The sequence below is a fragment of the Tauraco erythrolophus genome, chromosome 10, assembly GCF_009769465.1.
Source record: "Tauraco erythrolophus isolate bTauEry1 chromosome 10, bTauEry1.pri, whole genome shotgun sequence".
NCBI classification, from domain to species: Eukaryota; Metazoa; Chordata; class Aves; order Musophagiformes; family Musophagidae; genus Tauraco; species Tauraco erythrolophus.
This window is the reverse complement of record NC_141474.1, coordinates 9,105,898-9,128,135: the sequence shown is the minus strand read 5'-3', so window position 1 is coordinate 9,128,135 and position 22,238 is coordinate 9,105,898. Positions and strand designations below refer to the sequence as shown.

Sequence of the window (22,238 nt, the reverse complement as noted above, 5' to 3'; positions counted from 1 at the left end):
TTCTGAAAAACAGGGATTCCCTTTTTGTATTGTATCCAGGCCTCATTAAATTAAGAAGGAATTCTTATTCTATTTTATTGCTTTGCTTGCTTACTTAGAAATGCAACAGAAATAGAAAACTGTTGTGCTTTTACACTATTATGCTTCTAACTGGTATTAATAGAATTACAGGGCTTTTTATATTTAGCAAAATAAATAATTCCAAGGAAAACAGTAAGATGGAGTTTCAAAGATCCGAGGAGGGGAGGGCGGGGATTTAAGGAAAAAAAAAAAGTCAGGTTTGGTCTCCCAAAAGTCATTTCTTTTCTTCTGCAATGTAAATCAAAATACTTCCACATGAATATAGCACAAATGTGTATTAACCAAAAATTACAGAAAAAGCATTTGTAGAAATCTGAACGCTTAGTTACGCAAATCCTTGAGAAGAGAAGACTTAAAAGAATCTGCAATGTGGAACCCATCATCCCAGGTCATAAGATTTGTGGGGTTTTTAAGAGGATGACAGTTTTTTGTGGTTTTAAGAGGTGGGGTTTTTTTTAGATGACAGATGCTCCCTATAAATTTACTCTACTTTAGTAAAACGGATCAGTGATAGAAAGCTTTGCAGATGCTGATTAAGAGTTACAAGACTATATCTCTCTATATTACAGAAAGATATAATCTTGAATTTTAGGCCAAATTTTATGAGTTTAGCATTATTACATTAAACATATCCAGTATTTTTTTCCGTTAAACACACAACTCCCTACAGTAGGCATTAATGATTCTTAATATTATGTCTTGAGATAGACAAGATGCAAGAGAGCTCTCTCTGATTTCTGCCTCTGGTAGAAGCCACTAAATTACAGAAAATAAAAAACCTGGAATTTAAGTTTGAAATATAGTTTAGGATAGCTGAAAAAGAGTAAGAATTCTCTAGTTCTGAACCAATATTATCTGTCAATTAACGTAATAGAAACATCTAAGGATTTCCTCTAAATCGTGTATTTTAGGACTAAAAGTCCTGGTGACGTTGACTTACATTAGTAATTTATGTGAAAAAATCCTCAGGCTCACAAAATTAATCTAGACTCTTGCACAGATTACAGAAGGAATTACAAACACAGTTCTTCAGACAAAAAGCATGATTTCCACAGTATAGTTTCCTTTTCCATGGAAATCACTAAAGAGATGCTGTCATTTAAGCTTAACGTGAGTTTCAAAAGCAGAAAGAGAAAGTCTGCAGGACAGAATGGCAACTAGGGGTATGCAAAGTCATTTTGTACGGTAACTTGATTTCTTTGTTCATCACAAGTATATACAAATAAACGTTTACTTCCAAAGGATTTTTGCCACAAAACAGAATTTACTTTGAAATAACCAGAAATCAGTTCAACGATATTGAACACACCACATCATAAAACTCAGCCCATATTAAAATCAGCCTTTCATTAATATACACTGGCTGGAAACTACTTCGAGTTGAGGGAATCATTAACATGGAACAACATTAGGACAAAACAGATACATCAGACTGCCTGGCCAAGGTGAAGTAGTTCTATCAAACTAGGTGGTGGCACAGGGTGTTTGGAGTAATTTTAGGTTCCTCAACACGTCAAAGAAAGGGCAGCAGGGAACTGCTCTTAAAGGGGAACTTATTACTCATTTTATGAGCCAGGTTTTCTGTTGGATATGAACAAATATTGCTTAAGTTTATTACAGGGATAGAGCCTCCTGGATCACTGGAGAAAGGATTTTTCCACAGATTTTGTTGTTTTTCCTAGTTTAAACATCTGTGCTTCAAGAAAAAGTGTCAGGCATTTAGGACACTTGCTAAACCTTTGTAATTTCTACTGTAAACCCTGCACATCTCACAGAATTAGCTGTAAATGAGGATACCTACAGGATGGAGCTGTAGGAATTAATGTGCTAAAGCTACTGAAGAAATGTGACAGATGGAAAGAGTCAATACAGGTCTCAACCCCAGGTCACATGAAATTCTGACAGCTCTGGAAGTCCAGCTTTTCAATTTCATATTATTTAACATTCACGCAACATCTGCATCATCAATTTCAATTTCAAAACCAGGGATTTTTGAGGCTGACAAAATGCCTCCATATTCACATACAAACCATACACACTGGGAAAAAAATTTAGCGAGCAGATGAACAGTTAGAGCTGCTAATCTCTTAATCAGTCTCACCAGAAAAAAAAAAAAAAGACAAACCAAAAACCAAAATAAACAAACAAAAAATATGTAACTCATCCAGCAGTCCAAGAAAGAATGCTGGGCAGGAGGTCTGCATCCTGGTGATGAACCTGATGAGCCAAGACTCCTCAGATCATTGGGAGAAAAGTGCTGGATGCCTCAAGAGCCTGAAGATAGCCTAAGGGAAAAGAGTCTATCTGTGCCTACTGCAGGAAGGAATCTGGCAGAGAGAGAAGGGGCTGGACAGATGGTAACAGCTGGAACAATGGATTTTTCTCTTTAGGCATTAGAGCTGACGGCCTATTAACTCCCACAGGATGTCATTTTCCTGCTTTAAGAGATACGATACGTAGTACCAGTTCTTCCCTGAAGTCTCACTTTCTGTAGGAACCTCAGTCTTCATTTCAAATTCTCATGCTGGGGGTGTGAGGGCGGGTGTTGGGGTAACTTGACCATATAGTGCAGGCAGGCCCAATAAACCAAGTCATAAGGTAAGGGGAAACACACAAGTGTATTTTCCACAGCTGTTCTTTAAACTGCCTGTGAACATTTGGTACTTCTGCTGGTTGGCCTTCTCTCCCCTGCTGTGCTGAATCAAAGCTTCATAAAGTCCCCGCTCTTCTCAAAATGCAAAAGAAACACTTGTGACAGGCAGAAAATATTACTGCTGGCACCAGATTGTCAGTTCATCAGGGGAGAACCGCACAACGAAAAATACAGCACAAAACAAACGAAATTATGTTGTCCAACCCCTGGAAAAAAGATATCTGCATTTAGCACTTGAGATCAGCAATAATTGCATGCAAAGCCTGGGGGAAGACATGAAAAATTGGAATAAAGAAAGAAAGTAGATGTGGTAAAGTGAACAATTGAGGAAAGAAACGTGTCTGGACAGTAGTCCAATATGTAAAATTTGCACAATACTCAAAACCAGAACAGAAACAAAGTAGACCGAAAACATTTTGTATTTTGGCTTTTCAAGTGAAGTTTGAGGCACTCCAAACCTGTGCTCCTTAAAGGCAGCTGTGATAGGAGAACGGATGGAATTCCAGTTGGATACCTAGAACATCAGTTTACTTAATTCTAAAACGTGGTTTTTTTATTATGAAACATTCACTTGAAATGTTTCCTAAGGCAGATGGAGTAAGAAGCACCCTCCCGACTTGAAAAAAATCACCTGTTTTTTTCTCTCTCTCACAACTTTGCCAAGTTAGGGGATGTGCCAAGTTAGGGGACGTGCTTATATTCCTGACTGAATGATGTAACAATTAACTACTCATTAGCAAACAAAAACCCGCATATTTCAGAATAAGTGGAAACTTTTTCTAGTTCTACCACCATTTCAGATTCATCTATATTACTGCATGTATGTTTTAAATTTAACACATTCAAAGATTAATTAAATCACTAAGTTTATGCCTTGGGTGTGATTAGAACAGAGTGCAAAATCTTGACCGTTTATTAAAAAAAGAAAACCACAGCAAGCATAATCTGGGTTTCACTGCTAGCTAAAAAATGGTGAAAATCTACTATGGCAACTAAGGCAGGCAATACAGTGGTCATTTCTAGACTGTTATTTTTCATTGAGTTACCAACATGCTTGTGATAGAAACATGTTGGGATCACAAAGTAGTCATGCAAGTTACGAGTATTGTAAAAGCCTGTCCTCTCCACTCTCACTTATTGGAGAACTATTCTTTTTGAAGCAAAGAGAAGAATGGCCACTGGCCATATACATAATAGCTCTTAACACAGAAAATTAAAACAAAGGATTTATGGCATTCTGTATTAACACATTTCCAGCAGGAAAAAATAAAGTTTAAAAGCAAAAATAACCAGCCTTGAAAACATTGTCATTAATCATTTTGAACTTTCACTTGAAAGCTTTTCAACACATTACAGCTGAAATAATACTATATTTTACTACGATAAAAATCGAATAAATGTTGCAAAGTATTTATAGAGTATCCAGAACACATGGTCCATATGGGAATATTCACTTGACAGATCAGCTATCATGCATGTATTTAGTTTAACTTTCACAGTACTCGTGGCCACCAGGCAGAAAATTACCAAGCAGCACACACCTGACCATTGGAACCACTCTAGACTGGTTTGAGAAACTTCTGTTAATGTTGTCAAGATAGAACTTTATTTAATGGCTCAACCTTAGAGTCTGATTTATTTTAAAACGAGTTAGACAAGATTCTGCTGATGCCCTCTCAACATGACATGTAGGAAGTTTAATGTTGAAGAAAATATTCCATACCTACACACCTTTGTTTCATAAAAGTATATTTTGCTTAGTTCACAGTTGTCATGTGCACAGGTTATTTTAAGTAGACATCTTTTCTTGCTCTCTGCATCTGCTTCTAGTTTCGCACAACTCACTGAACAGTCAGGCTTTCACTAGGCACGGTAACTCCGTAGTGTTCCTTACACACAGGTTGCACATCTTCACTTCACAGTGACTCCTTCTTAGTCTTAATAGATGGCAGCATTTCAAACACTAACATTGCAGCATCTAATTTAAGATGTAACCATAGTAACATTACAGAACATACTACTCTCTGGATCAAGAACAGGCAGTCCACTGACCCTTCCATGGTGAGATTTAGCCAAAATAAAGCTCATTCCAACCTCCAGCCCAGCAAGATTACCAAAACTTTCAGGTCATATTTCCAGTACAAAGCAAGCTCTGCCCTCCTGAAACACCCAGAAACACACAGTATCATATAGAAGTAGTAAAGATGAAAGTGCTATAAAAGAAAAGGAATTTCTTTCTCAAACTTTCACTCCCTAAAGCTACATCAGTCACACCCAGATAGAAAGTAGTAAAAAAAAAAATAAAACCCAAAGCTTTTCTTTACTTTTCTGTAAGATAAGCAAAGACTTCCTCATCCTTTAAAAGCAAGGAATGAATGAACAAAAGAAATTGTTCATTAAGATTTAAGAATTGAATATTCAGTTTGTTCACAGGGCAAGACGAAAAATTTTACACATATCGACAGGCAACAGCTCTGCCTGAACTTTACAAGCTATGTACAAGTTATATGGTCATATAATTAAAAGCCAAAGCTGATGTCTGTTCCCTTCTAAATCTACTTTAAACCAGATTCTATTTAGAAAAAATGGCCCTTGGGATTTTTCTATCTTTAACATTTACTAATGAGCATTTACAGAAAAATAAAACCAGCTCTGCCCACCCCAATATGTAAACATACCACCTATAACTCACAAACTTTCAGAGGTACACTTCAGGTATAGCAAAGCAGTAGTAGATAAATAAAGTTGAAACACTATGGATTTTAATAACCATTCCATTGCCATTTAGACTCATCTCCCAGATACAATGTTACGTGTCTTATCTGAAAACTCAAAAATATGAGGCAGATAGACATGCTGGTATTTGAAAAAACATTACTTGCTTCTATGTAAATTAACTACATGAATATCTCACTTGAATTCCTGCTTGTAGCCCAGAACACAGCACATTGACAATACTCCTAGCTAAACTCTGTCACGTGTTTGCATACATACTGCAACAGATTATATAAAGTTTTGTATATTATATACGGAAAAGATAAGAAAGCTTTGTGTGTTTAAGTGGAAAATTCAGTAGACTGAGCACACATGCAACCTTTCAAAGCACTGATTCTCAATTATTCATAAACATCCCAGAACCATAAATGGTGCTGGACACAGGTCTCTCCTCTTGCTCCAACGCCCCGTTGACCCCTCTTCCATTTTTTAAACACAAAATTTTGAGAGTGGAGGAGATACAAGTCTTGACTGATACACGTTATATTTATAATTAATATTTAGGGAACATGCTCATGCTCCTGAAACATCCTCAAATAGGATCATAGGATTTGTGGAAATTGTCATTAGGATAGGAAATTCATACATTAAAACCAAGACTAAATTAATGGAGAAAGTTAGTTTACATAGATGATTTAGTTAGGAGCATATAAATCTGATTACATTTCTAGTAAATTATCAGAATATAGCTCCAGGGCAGTAAAACACACTGACTGCCTGGGGAAGCCTTATTTGCCAGTAAAGGACGTACCTACCCCCAATCCTACTAATCAGAGATACCATCTGATACAGCAATTACATTTTCTTTATCCTTTGGCTAAAAAAAAAAAAAAAAGCCTACAGAGCTAACCATTAACTTTCCAAAACAGAGTGGACAAACACAGTGACTAATAAATACTTGGATAAGTATGCTGCTGGCTTTCTATTTTCTGAGATATCTGTTGTGATATTTTATTTATAACATATACTAAATGTAATAAGATGCTTCAGCATAGAAGGGTCAGTCATTGAAAGGACAGAAATGGAAGGAACAGAAGTTTCATTAGGACCAGAAAGACAAATTTTATAATATAGGTATGTCTGTAACAGACAAAAGACATTTTAGATATATCAATAACTGAAATCAAGTGCCCCCGATTCCGCAATACCAGATTTTGACCTTTACCAAGGAAGAAAGCCATTCACAGCAGAAAGGCAGCTTAACAGCATGTGCTAAGACATTAGTGTTGTCCAGCTTAATTGCTAACCTAAGATAATAAAAAGCAGCTTTTATAGAGTAAGCATGCGTAAGAGAGGTATGAGCAAAGAAATATATTTTTATTTTTTCTTTGACATGAAGGCACAAAAGATTTGTACTCGAAGAGAGCCAAATGGGTTAAATTGAGCTTCAGTATTTAAATGCTTTTAATTCCTTTGCACTGCAGAACAGCTTTTGGAATACGGGAACAGAATGCCTAGCATTAAAAATCCCCTAGAGAACCATAAGTTACAGTGTCCAGGAAAAGTGAAAACAATCTGAAAAAGCCCTCAATCATTCATTTAATAATCATACCATTTTTATACTATTCAGCTATTATTGTGCTTGAACTGAGTATGTATCATTTATCAAATAGGAGCGAGAGCCTGTAAAGCTTTCTGCCTGCCTTCGGATTTAGTCAAAATGAATGCAAACAATCACGTGGGATTCAGCCAAGCAATGACGTTAAATTCTGCTCTGTCAGAAGACAGCATCTGTCAAAGCCCACATTTAAACTGCTGCCTGCCTGTGCAGCAGCTGAAGAACTACAGAATGGATTTTATAGACCAGAATTCTCGGTTAAAACAGCTCAAACCCATTTCTATTACTGCCTAGCAACAATGAAGGAAGGAACAGAGGGAAATCCTATTACTGAGGGCAACTGAACCACTACGCGCTAGCACTCCCTGCTAACATTACCATTAGAAATATGGATACTGAGGAGAGGAGAACACAGCACTGCATTGTCCGACAAGGGAAACACCAGATGTAAAAGCTCCGATACATCGGCCGCGACCGCCAGACAGCCCCGACCAGAACAGGAACGAGAACTACTCCTCTTTTGTTTAAAGGATGAACAAAAAGCCCCGAGACAAGGACGACACTCATGAGCAAGGAAGGTAACACAGCAACGAGCAGACAGATGGACAGATCGGATACCGTGAAAAGCAATCGCAGGAAGCAGACTGCTGGGGGATGTGCGCATGTTCGATAGCATCTTTTTTGCTGAAGTGATGGCGTGCCAAAACTATTTTCTGTGGGTATAATCCTCGCACCATAAATGGCCTGACCAAGGAAGGTATGTCAAATCCTCGTGCGTGATGTTCATTCGATTGTCTGTTACCTTTTCAGCCGCTACAGATAGTGATCGTTCCTAATTTGCAGAGCCCTGAGATAACGTGTCTCTGAACAGGAAGAAAGAATCCTAGCAGGTTTTCCTCTCCCACAGCACAATGTCACTGCCTTACACTTACTAAAGGCATTGCTTTCAGTCTGCACAAGGTTGGTGTGGCTGGAGAGGAGGGATTAAAGGGATAATGTAGCTACTGTAATGATTGCTTTTAACTGAGAAATTAAAAACTCAAACCAAAAACCAGTCAGAAATCCTCTCAAACTAGGTCAGAATTAATCCTTATTTGAAGTAATCTTAAAGCACTGGTAAAATGTCCATGATGTGACACGCTGAGAGCACTGAACCATCAAAACAGACCACGCAGTCAAATTACATTATCTTAAAAGTACCTTCAGACCTTTTTACACTTGCTTCTTTCTCCCCAAAGACAAGCAAAATGTCATCAGGCTAGTATCAGCGAAGCATAAACCGGGAGTGTGCAAAAGATTGGACATGATTTAAACCATCAGCAGTGCAATCAGGCACCACATTTTACAAGTAACATCAGGCTCCCCTGACATCCCAAAAGGAAACCTTCAAACACTATACACTCAAAATGGTGAGCACATAACCTATCTCATGCCATCATTACGATTTCTGTTTAATATGAAAACACTGACTGTTTAACTTAGACTGTAAAATCACATTCCATCTAATTGCCATTCATTCCTATTTATTGTTGAAATTTAAATACTTTATCACTAGCAGCAAACAAACAAGACAAATATTTGAAATACAAATTTAAGACCTAAATCTATAGTAGTTTGATACATTACAGAAAGAAAGTGCTTATCTGCAGAATCTGCCAATAAGGTATAACAAATCATTAGATGTCAATATAAATGTGCTTTCTTTGCCTTGGGCAATGCTAACATGCAATAAAACAACTGGAAGGAGTTCACATAGTTAAGGATGCAGCACACAACAGTCACCAGTTTCAGCTCACTTTTAACGACGTTTAGAAGATAAAGTCACTTTCCAGAACTTTTGAAACAAACAAACAAATCTACCCTCAAGCAATACTCCTGGAGAAGCATGCCTAGCTAGCGGTGCCACTTTCCTACCTGACATTTAAAAACCTGCTCACCAAACCTCATCACCCCGAGTACTGATTTGTGCAATAGATTAATGCAGTTTGTAAGTGAACTCAGGCACATTACGTGAGGCCTAATATGCAACTGCTGCTGCTGTTTATCAGAATACCGACTCCGGCTGCCTTTGAACCCTTCCCTCTAATTAAGTAGTTTGCCCACATAGCTAATCAAAATATGAAAATCCAGGATGTGTAACTAGGAAGTCAAATACTTCAATCTGCAAAGCTATAATTATAGAGCAGAACTGAAAGTACAAGGAAGCAAAACACTAGCAGAGCACAGACCACAAATAAAAATTCAAGAGGCATTCACAGTTTATATATTTGGCATTTGATAATGCACCAGTGACTGCACAGTCAAGTGCCAAAAATGAAGTAGAACTATTATAAATCATATCTTCAAATGGCAGAGTTACATGCAACAACACACTTTCAGAGGACAAGGTGATTGTATAGAGACCTTTTGCTATATTTAGGTTTTCTTATCTACTGCCAATGGTTGGCATATTTGGGCAAAAGCAGTAACGCTCTAACCCTAACTGAAGTGAGAGAAAATAATATTTTTATGATACTATTTGATAGTCAATTTAATATATATTGACAGTTTGCACTGTTTTTAAACAATGTGTCCTAGCATGTAGCATTTTTTCAAAGGTGCTATTGCTATATCTCAAATGCCTAATACCCACTGCATATTTTGAAACGTTCTACACCTGAATTACACAGAAAATGAGACAAAGTTATTTGGGCTTTTTCAGTCAATAGTTTTATGAAGCTGAGAAATAAGTGTGAGTCCCTCCCCTATCCATACAATGTCTTTTTAAAGGGCAAACAGAGATTGAAGATTTTCTAGGAAACTTCTACCTTGAAAATCAAGGAAAAATATAAGTGACAAATGACTCTCTTGAAATTTCTTATGATTCTAGTTCCACCCCTCAATGTAAAACTTATTTTAATGTGTACAATGTGAGCATGCAGCCTGGGAAAAGAAAAAAAAAAAGCCACCACACACAAAAAAAAAATGTTTCAGCCATTATAACCGCCTTTGCTGGGACACTTCCACAGTGCATCATGTAAGGACAGCATCTGAAAACAGTTTTTCAGTTTACACAAATATTTATATAACTTAAGATTCTCACTTTCACTTATTGCCATATGAAAGCAGGTGCACAACAACAAACTACCTCAAAAATGAAACACAGGTTAGTTGTGCAGTGCAGATTTGATGAAGTGTTTGCATCTAATGACTGCAGTTTTAGAAGCGGAACAATTCAGTGTGACAAAATTAATCTGAATTCTAGCTGCAACTCCACATTTGTGGAATTCTGGGTTTGACTTTCTTCCTAAACTGCATACACATGCAATGGAATGATAATTAATCAAACATTCCCACTGTTGCCCTCTAACCTGGTACCAAACAATTAATTTCCCTGAGATCTAGAGGATCCTTTGAAGTGACATTTATGTTTGCTTAAGCAGAGATCTTCCCAAATAGCTGAGTGTTCATTTAAAACTCACTGCACACTGCAGAGAAACTAAAAATTACTAGTTTTGAGGGCAGGCTTTTATTTTCTAAGCATGCAAAAGCAGGTGCAAGTGGTCAGATAAACGGAAGTATTCTGCATTTGAGGCTTATTTTGTTTTACATAAGGATACTGTCTGAGTTAAAGCAGCATAAAAAGAGCAATGTGAAGTTTCAGGTTATTTCTTAAGCTACATACTTTAGACACACATGTTTAACAGCTGTAGACTGAAAAATAATTTTTAGAACGATAGCTCCGTTTCTGCTAAGTGGCATCAGTCCCAAGCAGTTCAAATAAAAAGCAGAAATACTTTCATTGAGCTTGAAAACAAAATTCACGAATGCTGTGTAACAGCACAACGACAGGAAAGAGCTTAATAGATCACTAGGCAAATATTTTGCCATTTCAGAAAGAGAATTGAGGAGCAGTGTCGTCTTCCCACTACGTTTACACTGGCTCAAACCAGAGGCAAAATCCCGCTTACGCGCTCCTCCTGCTGGAGGCTGGCAAGAGAGACAGTTTCCACTCTGCAAAACTGCCTCCCCCTTGCTTCCCAGCACCGGGAACCGGGCATCTTCTGCACACACGGTATTTTGTTCATATATAAGCTGATGTATAGTAATTAAAATAGATCTCAGTTATATATCTCTCCCTTGCCTTTTGCAACACAAATTTGCCCTTACATGAACCAGGCGGATTGAATGGTAAGTCACACTTATACAATTTAATAAGATATTATTCAACTGCCATCTCATCTTAAATTACTTCCTTACAATGTAAAATCCTGTAATTTCCCACATAACATGTCACTTAGTTTTTAAATGCAGAAATTAATCCAAATATTGGTTTTAGAAGATAGCAGAGCAATTAATATATTACACACTTATATTAGAAATAGCATTTTCTATGGACTTTTGCTGAACCGTCATCCTTTTCCCTATACAAAACCCTAGGGCCCTGAAATAAATTAGAGCAAATTGAAAATCACAAACGAATTGCTACTGTGCAGTGAAAGGTTCATTTACGAGATGATGTGATCAGCTTTTAATATGCAGCATCATGAAGCTGCCATATTGACTCTGCTCTTGAATATGAAAAAAATTTAAGAGAAAATGAAGCACTGACTACTTTGGCACTTTTTCCTACAGTTACAGCTGTTAGTAACAATACTTGAAATTTCTGTATGATACCAGAAGTACAGTAGTTACATATAAATTTATAGAGGGGAAAAAAAAAATCAAGTTAATTAGATAGTTTGCCAAAAACTCGGTGCTGCACAATTTTACTTCAAGTTACTACGAACATTTACCTAACATCTCCGTCTACCCACAATCAACAGCTTAATTTTACACCAACTGCACATGAGCCTGGCACAACAGCCGAGTGCTCCACTCAATGGTTTCCTTCATTGTGGAGTAGAAGGTTAAAGGTGCCTGAAAGGTGACCGAAAATGTTCTCCTGCGTTACCATGTGAGGGCTGTGCAGTGAGGTTACTGGACCCTGAAAATTAATTTTGACAGGTGCATCTTCTCATTGACTTTCTGAACGCAGTTGGGGCCGGTGGAAACACGCCAAGCAGTGTACTGTGACTAACACAACTCTGCCATAATCAACCTTGCACCGTCTGTCCCACCACCGATACATGACCATTTTACAAAAAAGGTTTTTAAACTGTGAGCCGTACTAGCCTCTGCATGTCAAATCAATTTTAATTAATGCCAATAAACCTTCCATCTGGTATCAAGGCCTTTTCATTCAGTCCTCCTCAAACACTGCAGAAGGATTTCACAGTCAGTATACGTGAAGCTATTTACGTCTACTTCATGCTTTTTCTGCTAACATGATCAATTTACTCTCTTTTTCCTTTTATCTTTGGTACTCAGGATGTTTGTCAAAACTTTTACCATGAAAAAAGTATTTTTAAAAGCTAACAAATCAAGTCAACTCTAATCATAAAAGAAGGTTGGCTTTTAGCATAAAATCAAATCTTGTTATATTACCATGGGCTGTTTTTTAAAAAAAAATGAACTCAATTTTACGTTTATATCTACTTTCTCATTGTAACCTTTTCTATTACAAGCATGTAAAATGAAGAGATTTCTGATTTTGTTTTTTTTACATCTTTTCAGAGTGAGCCATTTGCAGACAATTATTCGACATGAACAAAAGAAAATGAATACCAAAGAATAGCAGCGGATTTGAAAACGGTCGGAAAAGCATTTCGCTTGGCCATTGTCTCATACCCCATCATTGGATTCTTACAACATGCTTCAGTGGAGAAGACGACACTGCTGCTTTGCAAAGATGACCTGGAATACCAAACGGTCTCTGTTTCGCACCCATCTGATTGGCCTAATCTCTCTCGTATTTCTTTTTGCTATGTTTCTCTTCTTTAATCATCACGACTGGCTGCCGGGCAGAGCTGGATTCAAAGAAAATCCCATGGCTTACACTATACGAGGATTTAGATCTACAAAAAGCGAGACAAACCACAGCTCTCTAAGGAACGTGTGGAAAGACGCCGTACCTCAGACGCTCAGGCCTCAAACAGTCACCAACTCCAACAACACGGATCTGTCGCTGCAAGGAGTAACTGGTTTGGAAAATACACTCAGCGCCAATGGAAGTATTTACAATGAAAAAGGCACCGGGCATCCGACTTCGTATCACTTCAAATACATCCTCAACGAGCCTGAGAAATGCCAAGAGAAGACCCCTTTTCTAATACTGCTCATAGCTGCAGAGCCAGGCCAGGTGGAAGCCAGACAAGCTATTCGACAAACCTGGGGCAACGAAAGCCTGACACCTGGCATCCAAATTGTTCGTGTATTTTTGCTGGGGTTAAGCATCAAGATAAATGGATACCTCCAGCGTACCATACTAGAGGAAAGCAGACAGTACCACGACATCATTCAACAGGAATACTTAGACACCTACTATAATTTAACCATTAAAACTCTGATGGGAATGAACTGGGTTGCGTCTTATTGTCCACATGTTCCGTATGTTATGAAAACTGACAGTGATATGTTTGTCAATACTGAATATTTAATACACAAGCTTCTGAAACCAGAACTTCCTCCGAGGCACAAGTATTTCACAGGTTATTTAATGAGAGGTTATGCACCTAATAGGAACAAGGATAGTAAGTGGTATATGCCGCCTGATTTGTATCCAAGTGAACGTTATCCTGTATTCTGCTCTGGAACTGGTTATGTGTTTTCTGGAGATTTAGCAGAAAAAATCTTTAAAGTCTCCTTAAGCATCAGACGTTTACATTTAGAGGATGTCTATGTGGGGATCTGCCTTGCCAAGCTGCGAATTGACCCTATGCCTCCACCCAATGAGTTTGTCTTCAATCACTGGCGGGTTTCTTACTCCAGCTGTAAATATAGCCACCTAATTACCTCCCATCAGTTCCAACCTAGTGAACTGATCAAATACTGGAACCACTTACAACAAAATAAGCACAATGCCTGTGCCAATGCAGCAAAAGAGAAAGCAGGCAGGTATCGCCATCGTAAGCTGCACTAGAGGGACGATGCTCCCTCCGGCAAACGTATTCCATGTGCAATTTGTAAATACCGCTGAACGCATGTACAGTGAAAATGGATGAGCTTAATGGGACAGCCTTTAGTTGATCCCCATCACATAGTGGAGTCTGAAAATTATTTTTTTAAGTTCAAAAAAGTATAGTTCTTGATAACACTAATATTATGAAACTATAATCAAAAGGTTTTCCCAGCAAATTCGAGGAAAAAAGAAGACAGTATATAAGGATTTTTGTGTTAATGTGCAATAATAAGCATGCACACTTCGGTGGTACAATTGCTGATTTATGTGCCAATAAAATATGATTGAGCATATTTCCCACACTAAAATTTTATTTTTAAAAACACATTCATAGCTCTAGTTCTCTTAAATGTAACAATTTCTTGTTATCCAGAATTGCTATAAAATGAAAAATGAAAAACAAAGGAAATGCACAAAGGGCAGATCAGTTTTACCTTCTAATACCACATTAAAATTATTACATGCTTCCTTAATGTACAACACATTTAGGAACGTTACGTTTACAATTTAGTAAGACACTACCAATGAACTCTAAAACACTAAGAAAGTACTCCCTTAAAGTAGGAACAGTTTTGGGAAGGTTGCTTATTTTGGTTAGAAAAGAGGGATAAATGAAATCAAAGTTCAGAAAACTGCCACTTTGTATATCACCTTCAGAAAACACGTGGTGTTCTAGATTCACCCATAGATTCAACTAGATTCTCCACAAAGAGCTGACTACAAGTTACCTAATTCTCTAGAAGTCATAGGGTAAGCTTTAAAATCCGGTGGCAAGCAAGAAACATTTATCTTGGCATCATCATGCAAATTCATTGAATCTGCTATTAATTTCTCAAATTAGCTCAAAGGCTGGTCAGAAATGCAAAATGGAACTTCCAAATCTTTCAGTGTAGTTTCATCTGGTGGGAAAAGGGAGAAAACCAATCAAGTCTTTGTTGATTTTGCTCTTTCCTGCCTGCCTAAAACAAAGGATCAGCTCTAATGAAAAGTCAGTCTGCTAGAGAAAATTAAGCCACACACCTTACTTTATAGGTGGGGAAGACTAGGTCACAATAAGATTGAGAGTTCCAGGTAGCAATATGGGCGAGAATGAAATCTAAACAATTTCAAAAATTAAAGCCACAACAGGTACCACTGAAAATACATTGTGAGTAGTAAGTTAAATCTATTTACAGGTTTCCAGTTTTCTAACAAACAGAACTTTTAAAGCTTATTTTCCAACAGAGTTACAGCAGAATTGTATCAGATTCAGGTTATTACTGTTTGTCGCAGTGCCAGGGTAAACAATACCCACCTCTGATTTAACAGCAAATGACGGAACTGTGATTAGTTTTCTGTTTGACTGGGACTTTTTAATTGGATAAAACAAATATTTGATGTACTTTTATTATTTAATAAAATTGATTATATTTATGGTCTTCAGACTTCACTTTTTATGTAAAAGCTGCTCAGGAAGAAATAAGTTTCTAGCGTTAGCATTGACTTTTCTAGTGTTCTCTATTTCTTAAAGCCTAGTTTTCATATCATGCACAATACAGCAGTTTTATTTTCTTCATAATGAAAAGACTAATCATATTACTGAGCACTCTCAGCAGCCCTACAGCTGCCTGTATGCAGGAACTTATACAGAGGAACAGACTGTATTGCACTGGAGCGGCCCTCAGAACGAATTCTAGGAGCTTCTATTGAAGATGGGTATGGAAATTTGCTCGTCATCATTTTTTTTGTGATCCTCTACTAAATTTTGTCATCTGTTGTATTTGAGGTATGATTATTACACATTTGTGCATTTCCAAGATACTTCGAATGGTAGAAATGTCTGTTTCTGGGCAAAGTAAATGGGCATAAAAAATAGTAACTCTCTGCAGAAGACATTTCTCCAACTAGATTGAAAGTGCATCCACTTAGTTTACATGATGACTATTGGCATTCAGGTGACAGAGAGATGCAAGCTGCATTAGAGAAAGTCTGTGGGAGTGTTCTTTCAACACCCATTTGTAGTATTCTTCACACTCAATCTGCCTGCTTCCTTTCAGCTAACGCAGGCCACAGTTAATATCCCAGTTGAAAGCCACCTGGCTGAAGTTAACTACAGGCAAGCTTTATACAACAGCGCAAGTTCTGGACAACCAGAGCGAGTGTTGAAAGCCAGCTACTACTCAAGAGTATTCAGTTCTGGAAGATGTACAATCCCATAAGTGGCCTCTCCCCGAGTAATGCTGGCCAAGAACACAGTCCATCCTCCTGGAGAGGACTTCAACACTGTTTCCTGCCTTCAGCACTTTCAAGCTAGACTGTAATGTACTCTACTTGGATTTTACCAACTCTGGCTAGTTCAAAATGCTGTTACTGGCTTCTGGGTATAATCCAAGAGGTTAATAACTAAACCTTAAATAGTTTGGCACTTGAATCATAAAGTTTGGCAGCCAAACAACCTCTCGGGTACTCCACTTTGGAGCTCATGCATGATGCCCATCTGCCCGAGCTTGGCAGAATTACGGTACAATGCCTACGAGTTCAGCATATCAAACTTCTTGCTAGTTAAAATACTAGTGAGGAGTATAAGATGTAAAATAAAAAGCCATTTTTAATGCCCTTTTAAAAATTTGTATTAATGTTTGGGTATAAGTTGAAACTGCTTTATAAATACATTTGAATCATTATCAAGACTGGCAAAGGCTACTTAAATCGTTTGTATCCAAGTACTGTTTTCTTGCACAGTTTGTTACAAAGCTTTCAGGAGCAGGAGGGACAGCTTGTATGATGAAATATGCAACTACAGAACGAAAGATCTACATTCCATTCTCTGAATGTTTTTATTGTGTTCTAACTTGTGTTTAAGCTATTTGCTCACTCTACTAGAGCATAAAAGCAGTTCATGTTAAAAATAGTGCAATAATTATTTATATCATTAAAATCTTTGACAAGTTCTCTCACTTCCTTTCCTCATAAAGGCATTTTCTTTAGCAATAGGATACAAGCTTGTATCTAGAAGACTAACATGTCTGCAATGCAGTAAAACAAGGATATAACTAATTTACTCATTAAGGTGCAGAAGTTTGTATAATATTTGCTTTAAATGTTTTTACTTCTCTGTCTGCTTCAGGTTGAAAACAAATACAAAAAGTCATAATGATTCAAAGGTTGTTACAGAAAAAAAGGCAACATCATCAGTACTACCATTATGGCAAAGAAAAATCTTAGAAAAGTAAAGCATGGTAACAAAAATCAGAAATTGGAATTCCATAATTTTTCCCTATTTATTTTTGTTTCAGCTAAATAAAGATTTACACATTGATACTAGATGACCAAAGTGAAGTCCTACAAAAAATTATTATTCACCAACAACAGAACTCGTCCTTTCGCGTCTCCAATTAAATCAGTGATGTGGGTTATTTGCAGATCACACATCGACAGATTCAAGCATGGAAAATGCACAACTACAGGCTTTGGTGTAATGCAACTGATCTTATCCCCAGTCATTGACAGATTTTTCATGGGTAAAGTTCATGATCTGTTCTAGTCTGAAAAAAATAACAGGTAAAGGTACTTCCAAGCCTCAGTGGTTAGTCTGAGGGAAAATTCAGTGTCCATTAAGATCTTCACTTAAGTGTTATAAATTATTTTTATGTCCTATAAATTTAAATTACATAATGGCAGTGATCTAGAAGAGATGAGACAGATTGGCTTTCAGGATAACCTTACTAGAATAGTAATTTAAAATTTGCTTTTCTTTGTAATGCAGTCATATAAAATGTGTCAGTCCATATTTACAAAATATTTTCTGAAAATATTAACATGTTAAGACATGCATTGACTGTCTCAAAATCCATGTGAAATCAGGCACTGGAGGGGAGGGAAGCACCTAGAAGCTTTAGGCTTTAGACTGCTCCCCCATCCCGACTAATTTTCCTGATGTGTTAACACAATACCCAAGCATACTTCAATCTAAAATACCTACGTAATCCCATAGTGCAAGAAACTCTTATCTTGAATGAGTACTCATTGCAATGTGTGAAAAATTCCAAGGAGGAGATGAAAGGGAGAGGGAAGATGCTAATAGAGAAGCTACTACTTCTTACGTTTCTGCTATTAGCAAGAACAGGCTTGTAAGTGATTCGCAAAAGTGTCAGTAGTTGTTTAGATATTTTTCCCATTTTAAGACTCATTTCTCAATCCCTATTTCATGCAGTCAAATAACACAAATAAATAAATATTGGACAATTACTTAATCACACTACAATAACTGCACTTATCAAATTTTAAGAGCTTTACTGTTCTTTTTATTTCAGATTATTCTTCTAAAACAGCACACAATTTGAGTGGCACACAGTCCCACCCTTGCTGACCACAACGATTTCAGATTGCAGATCACACCTAATGGACACGGCATTTGCTGTATTACTACAGATTATGTCTCTAACCCACCCAGTCCCACCTCCCTTCCCCAGCTCTGCTTCGCATGACCCAGCCACTCTGCGAGGGGAGCACGGGGGGAAGGAGGGAGGCAGGGAAGCTGCACCGCCGGCTCTGCAACGCTGCACGGTGGAAATGTAGGTCAGAAAGGAGAGAACATTGTCTTTCCTTTGTACCCACAGCAAGAGTGAAGTCAAAGGCTTTCTGGGGCGGAAGGCTGACAACTTCTTACAGCAGGTCAGTTAAAAAAGCTCTTGAACGTCAGAAAACAGAAGAGTGAAACTAAAAACGCAGCAACTGATCCAACACTACAAAGGTTAAAAAAAAAGATATAGGGCAGGCTCAGCAACAGGGGGAAGCATTGAAAATGAGGCCACATTAGAAAGCAGGAGCTGAATTTGTAGTGCTAAGTGTTTGCACTTCTCCCCTTCCGGAGAAATCAAAAATCTATTCGGTAAATCCATTCTTCTAACAAGGTTTTTAGTTCGTGATTGCAGTTCATGCTTTTTACTATGGCCTGAACAAAAGTAATTACAAGACACGACACGACGGTGTGAATAGCAGGTCAGTTACTCCACAGAGTGTTTCAACGTATAGGACTGTCGGCGCACGGTCAAACCAAAACCAAAAGAAAAGTAGGTAACTTGTAGCTACGATTTACATTTCATTTCCAGTCTTCATTTGTCCCTGGTTAACTCAAAAGAAACCCAGCCTGGTGCAATATGGTACTTTCCTTTCACAGTTAAATGACTGCAAAGGAATTTAGCTGAACATGGGATATGGATGAAAACTACCACGTTGCCATTCTGATATTACCATGGCAACTGTTACAAGAGCTCTCTTATGCATTTAAATCTGACAGTTTTCATGATAACACTAACTGGATGACAGTAATGATGCATTTTGGTTCATGAGCTAACTGGTGTACAACTCAAACCACAGGTACGAACCATTCCCTTCGCTTTTCACAAGACTCTGCTTGTGGTCAAAATGTTCTGACCGAGACAGTAACCTTGAATTACCACTCAGAAAAAAAAAAAAGTCCTTCCAGCACAGGGAGTACTCATGGCTTAAAGCTTTATGTACTCTCAAAGGCTTTCATTTGAATGCTTAAGTTGTGCACAGTGGCGTACAGTGTGGAGAAGTCAAGACTGCTAAAATCTTTGAAGAGATTTTTCTCAAAGGGCTTGTGTTCGCCTGGGGAAGCCTGAGAGAAGAACGTGCTTTCTAAAGAGTGAATTGAAGTGCTGCTGATTGTCTTCCAGGTATCATTTGCCTGAGAGAAGAGAAGGAGGAGGAAACCGGTGCTCTTCTACAATTTTTATCAGTTTGTAGCCAATATACATTTTTAAAACAAGAAAACACTGTAAGCTGCTTTACCTCACTGGAGGCCAAAGTGTACTGAAGAATATGCAAGTGTTCCTCTCAGGACAAGTGCATCAGAACAAGCACATCCATTTCCTTTTAGCCCATTTTGCTTTATCTAATATTAATTGATATTCCAACTGTTTAATATCAATATCTGGTGAACCACTCACTCTGATCTCCCAGATGCTCAGTGTGGGCATAATGAAGAAGTCTCTTTTTCTTTACCTCATTAGAAAGCGAAGTGTGTGAAACACGTTTCTCATCCTAGCATTTTAAGGATACTAGCTTTGATATTGTCTTGCAATTAATTCAACTGAAAAAGATGAAGAAACTGACAACAGTGTGAAATCCTTAAAGGTTTAAAATTCCCCAAGATGAAAAAAATTAGACTAGAGGAAATAGCCATACTTGCAAGGATGTATGAGATTAATCTTTTCAACACTAAAAAGTCCTCAAGAAGTTAAGTATTCCCAGTTCTTTTCCTGTTAACATTTTAAAAAGTTCTGTATTAAATTAACAACTTAAAACATCCATGCCATCAAAAACACACCAAATCCCTCCACTCTCGAAAAACCACAACCCCAACATCTTTTCTTGTGGAAAGGCCAAGTGTTCCCAAATCTCAGTAAGCTCAAAGCTTAAAACAAGAAAAACCAACTGCCACAAGAAATCCTTTGTTAATAAAACACCAAACAAGTCACCAAGGAAAACAAAAACCTTGTTCACTGCCTTTACTAAATATTTAACATACCCTGCACTTAAACAAGCTGAGTCTAAGAAATATTTTGAGAATGAGAGAGAGATTCTAGGTTTCATTCAGGATTTCTATGTCAATGTCATCACTTCTCAAAGAAGCATGAATTTAGTATTAAAAAAAAAACAAATCCACGTCATAATTTAAGCCTGTTGTGCCGTAACATATAGGTTGATGCAAGATGATAAAACAAAAATGAAACACTAGAAAACACTGTTTATGACTCAGTCAAAAAATTTAGTACTGCCACTTAATGCAAATGCCAGTCTTTTTGCAGGCATTCCTCCAAACTCCACCTAGGCATTGATTTCTGTACACATAAAAATTCAACTCAATTATCCAGCCTTTTGAATCACGAGAATAACCAATTTCCCATTGTATTATCTTTGAATAATTCAAAGTATTGTATTTTATTGATTGTTTTTTAATGTAGAAAAGGGTAACATTTTTATGTCCCAATAATTTAAAAAAATAAGACTAAAATTCAGAGGTACTCCTAACATTACTTAAGACTCTAAAATAAAAGTAAATATCATATACGTACCTGAGGGGACAACTAACACATCTGTTCCTCAAAAAGCAAATTACAAAGCTTATGCTGTAAGCACAGAGGCATACCAAAGGGGGAAACAAAACCAAACAAACCAACAAACAACTCAAAACCAACAAACCCACAGAAACCACATTTTTCCTGTATAGATGTATTTTCATCAGAAAAGTGTTTTCAATAATGCCTCTATTATAGTCATGAGAAAAATCTGAAATTATTTATAAAAGTTGATGCCGCAGATTACTTCTATCATTTCACCAAATTTGAGATGGTTTACCTATTTTAGAAGTTAACCATGTTACTTAAAAAAGCTGGTCTTTTTCCTGAATTCTCAAAATGGAAAAAAAAAAATAATTAGAGAATGACAATCACAATTCTTTTACTTTACAAAAATTATAATTTCTTCAGATTTAAAAGCCATAGTTACAAATTCATACTATCCAGCTACGAATCACCCCCCCCCTTTTAAAAGTAGGCAAGTTTGCTTGCAACATCCAGAAAAGGTATGATTTTCTTTCTAATCGAAATTCAGTTGAGAAGTGGATGCTGCAAACAACTTAGGATCACCAACTTTCATTGAAGTTAATAAAGGAATGACAGCCTTCTGCCAATAATTTGCAGGCTTTAAGCCTGAGAAAATATAATGCTGGCATATCCATTAAAAAAATGCACTGTTTGGGTCCCTGAACCATTTTTAAATTTTTCTTTCCTTCTACCATTTCCTCATTTTCTACTAGTAGAAGTTAAACAGTTCAAATGATTTATTGTCCAAATTTCGTGCTAGCAGAGCGGAATGGAAAAACTAGAATAACGTACACAATTACATTTCTTCCCTACTCCTCCTCCTATTCATCAAAAAAACTTTACGCACATGAACACACGCTTTCTCTAACATCTTCTGCACGCATTCCATAAATCGAGCCTTTCTGAGAAACACTACTTTTGTTGCATGTAAGACACCTTATGACAAACAGTAAAATATTAATATTTTACCTCTTCCAGTTCTGTAAGAGAAAAACATCCATGAAACTTGTACGAAAACAA

The 22,238-nt window shown here is 37.2% G+C and overlaps 2 protein-coding genes across 2 annotated transcripts in view; one reads left to right on the top strand and one right to left on the bottom strand.

Moving 5' to 3' along the window:
* The window catches only part of CDC73 (cell division cycle 73), a 108,570-nt gene that overhangs the window by 32,707 nt on the left and 53,625 nt on the right, over window positions 1–22,238 (bottom strand). The window lies entirely within an intron of this gene.
* Window positions 12,799–14,067, top strand: B3GALT2 (beta-1,3-galactosyltransferase 2). The gene has a single exon (XM_009993111.2). It carries the CDS (start codon window positions 12,799–12,801, stop codon window positions 14,065–14,067), a length of 1,269 nt encoding a protein of 422 aa, XP_009991413.1.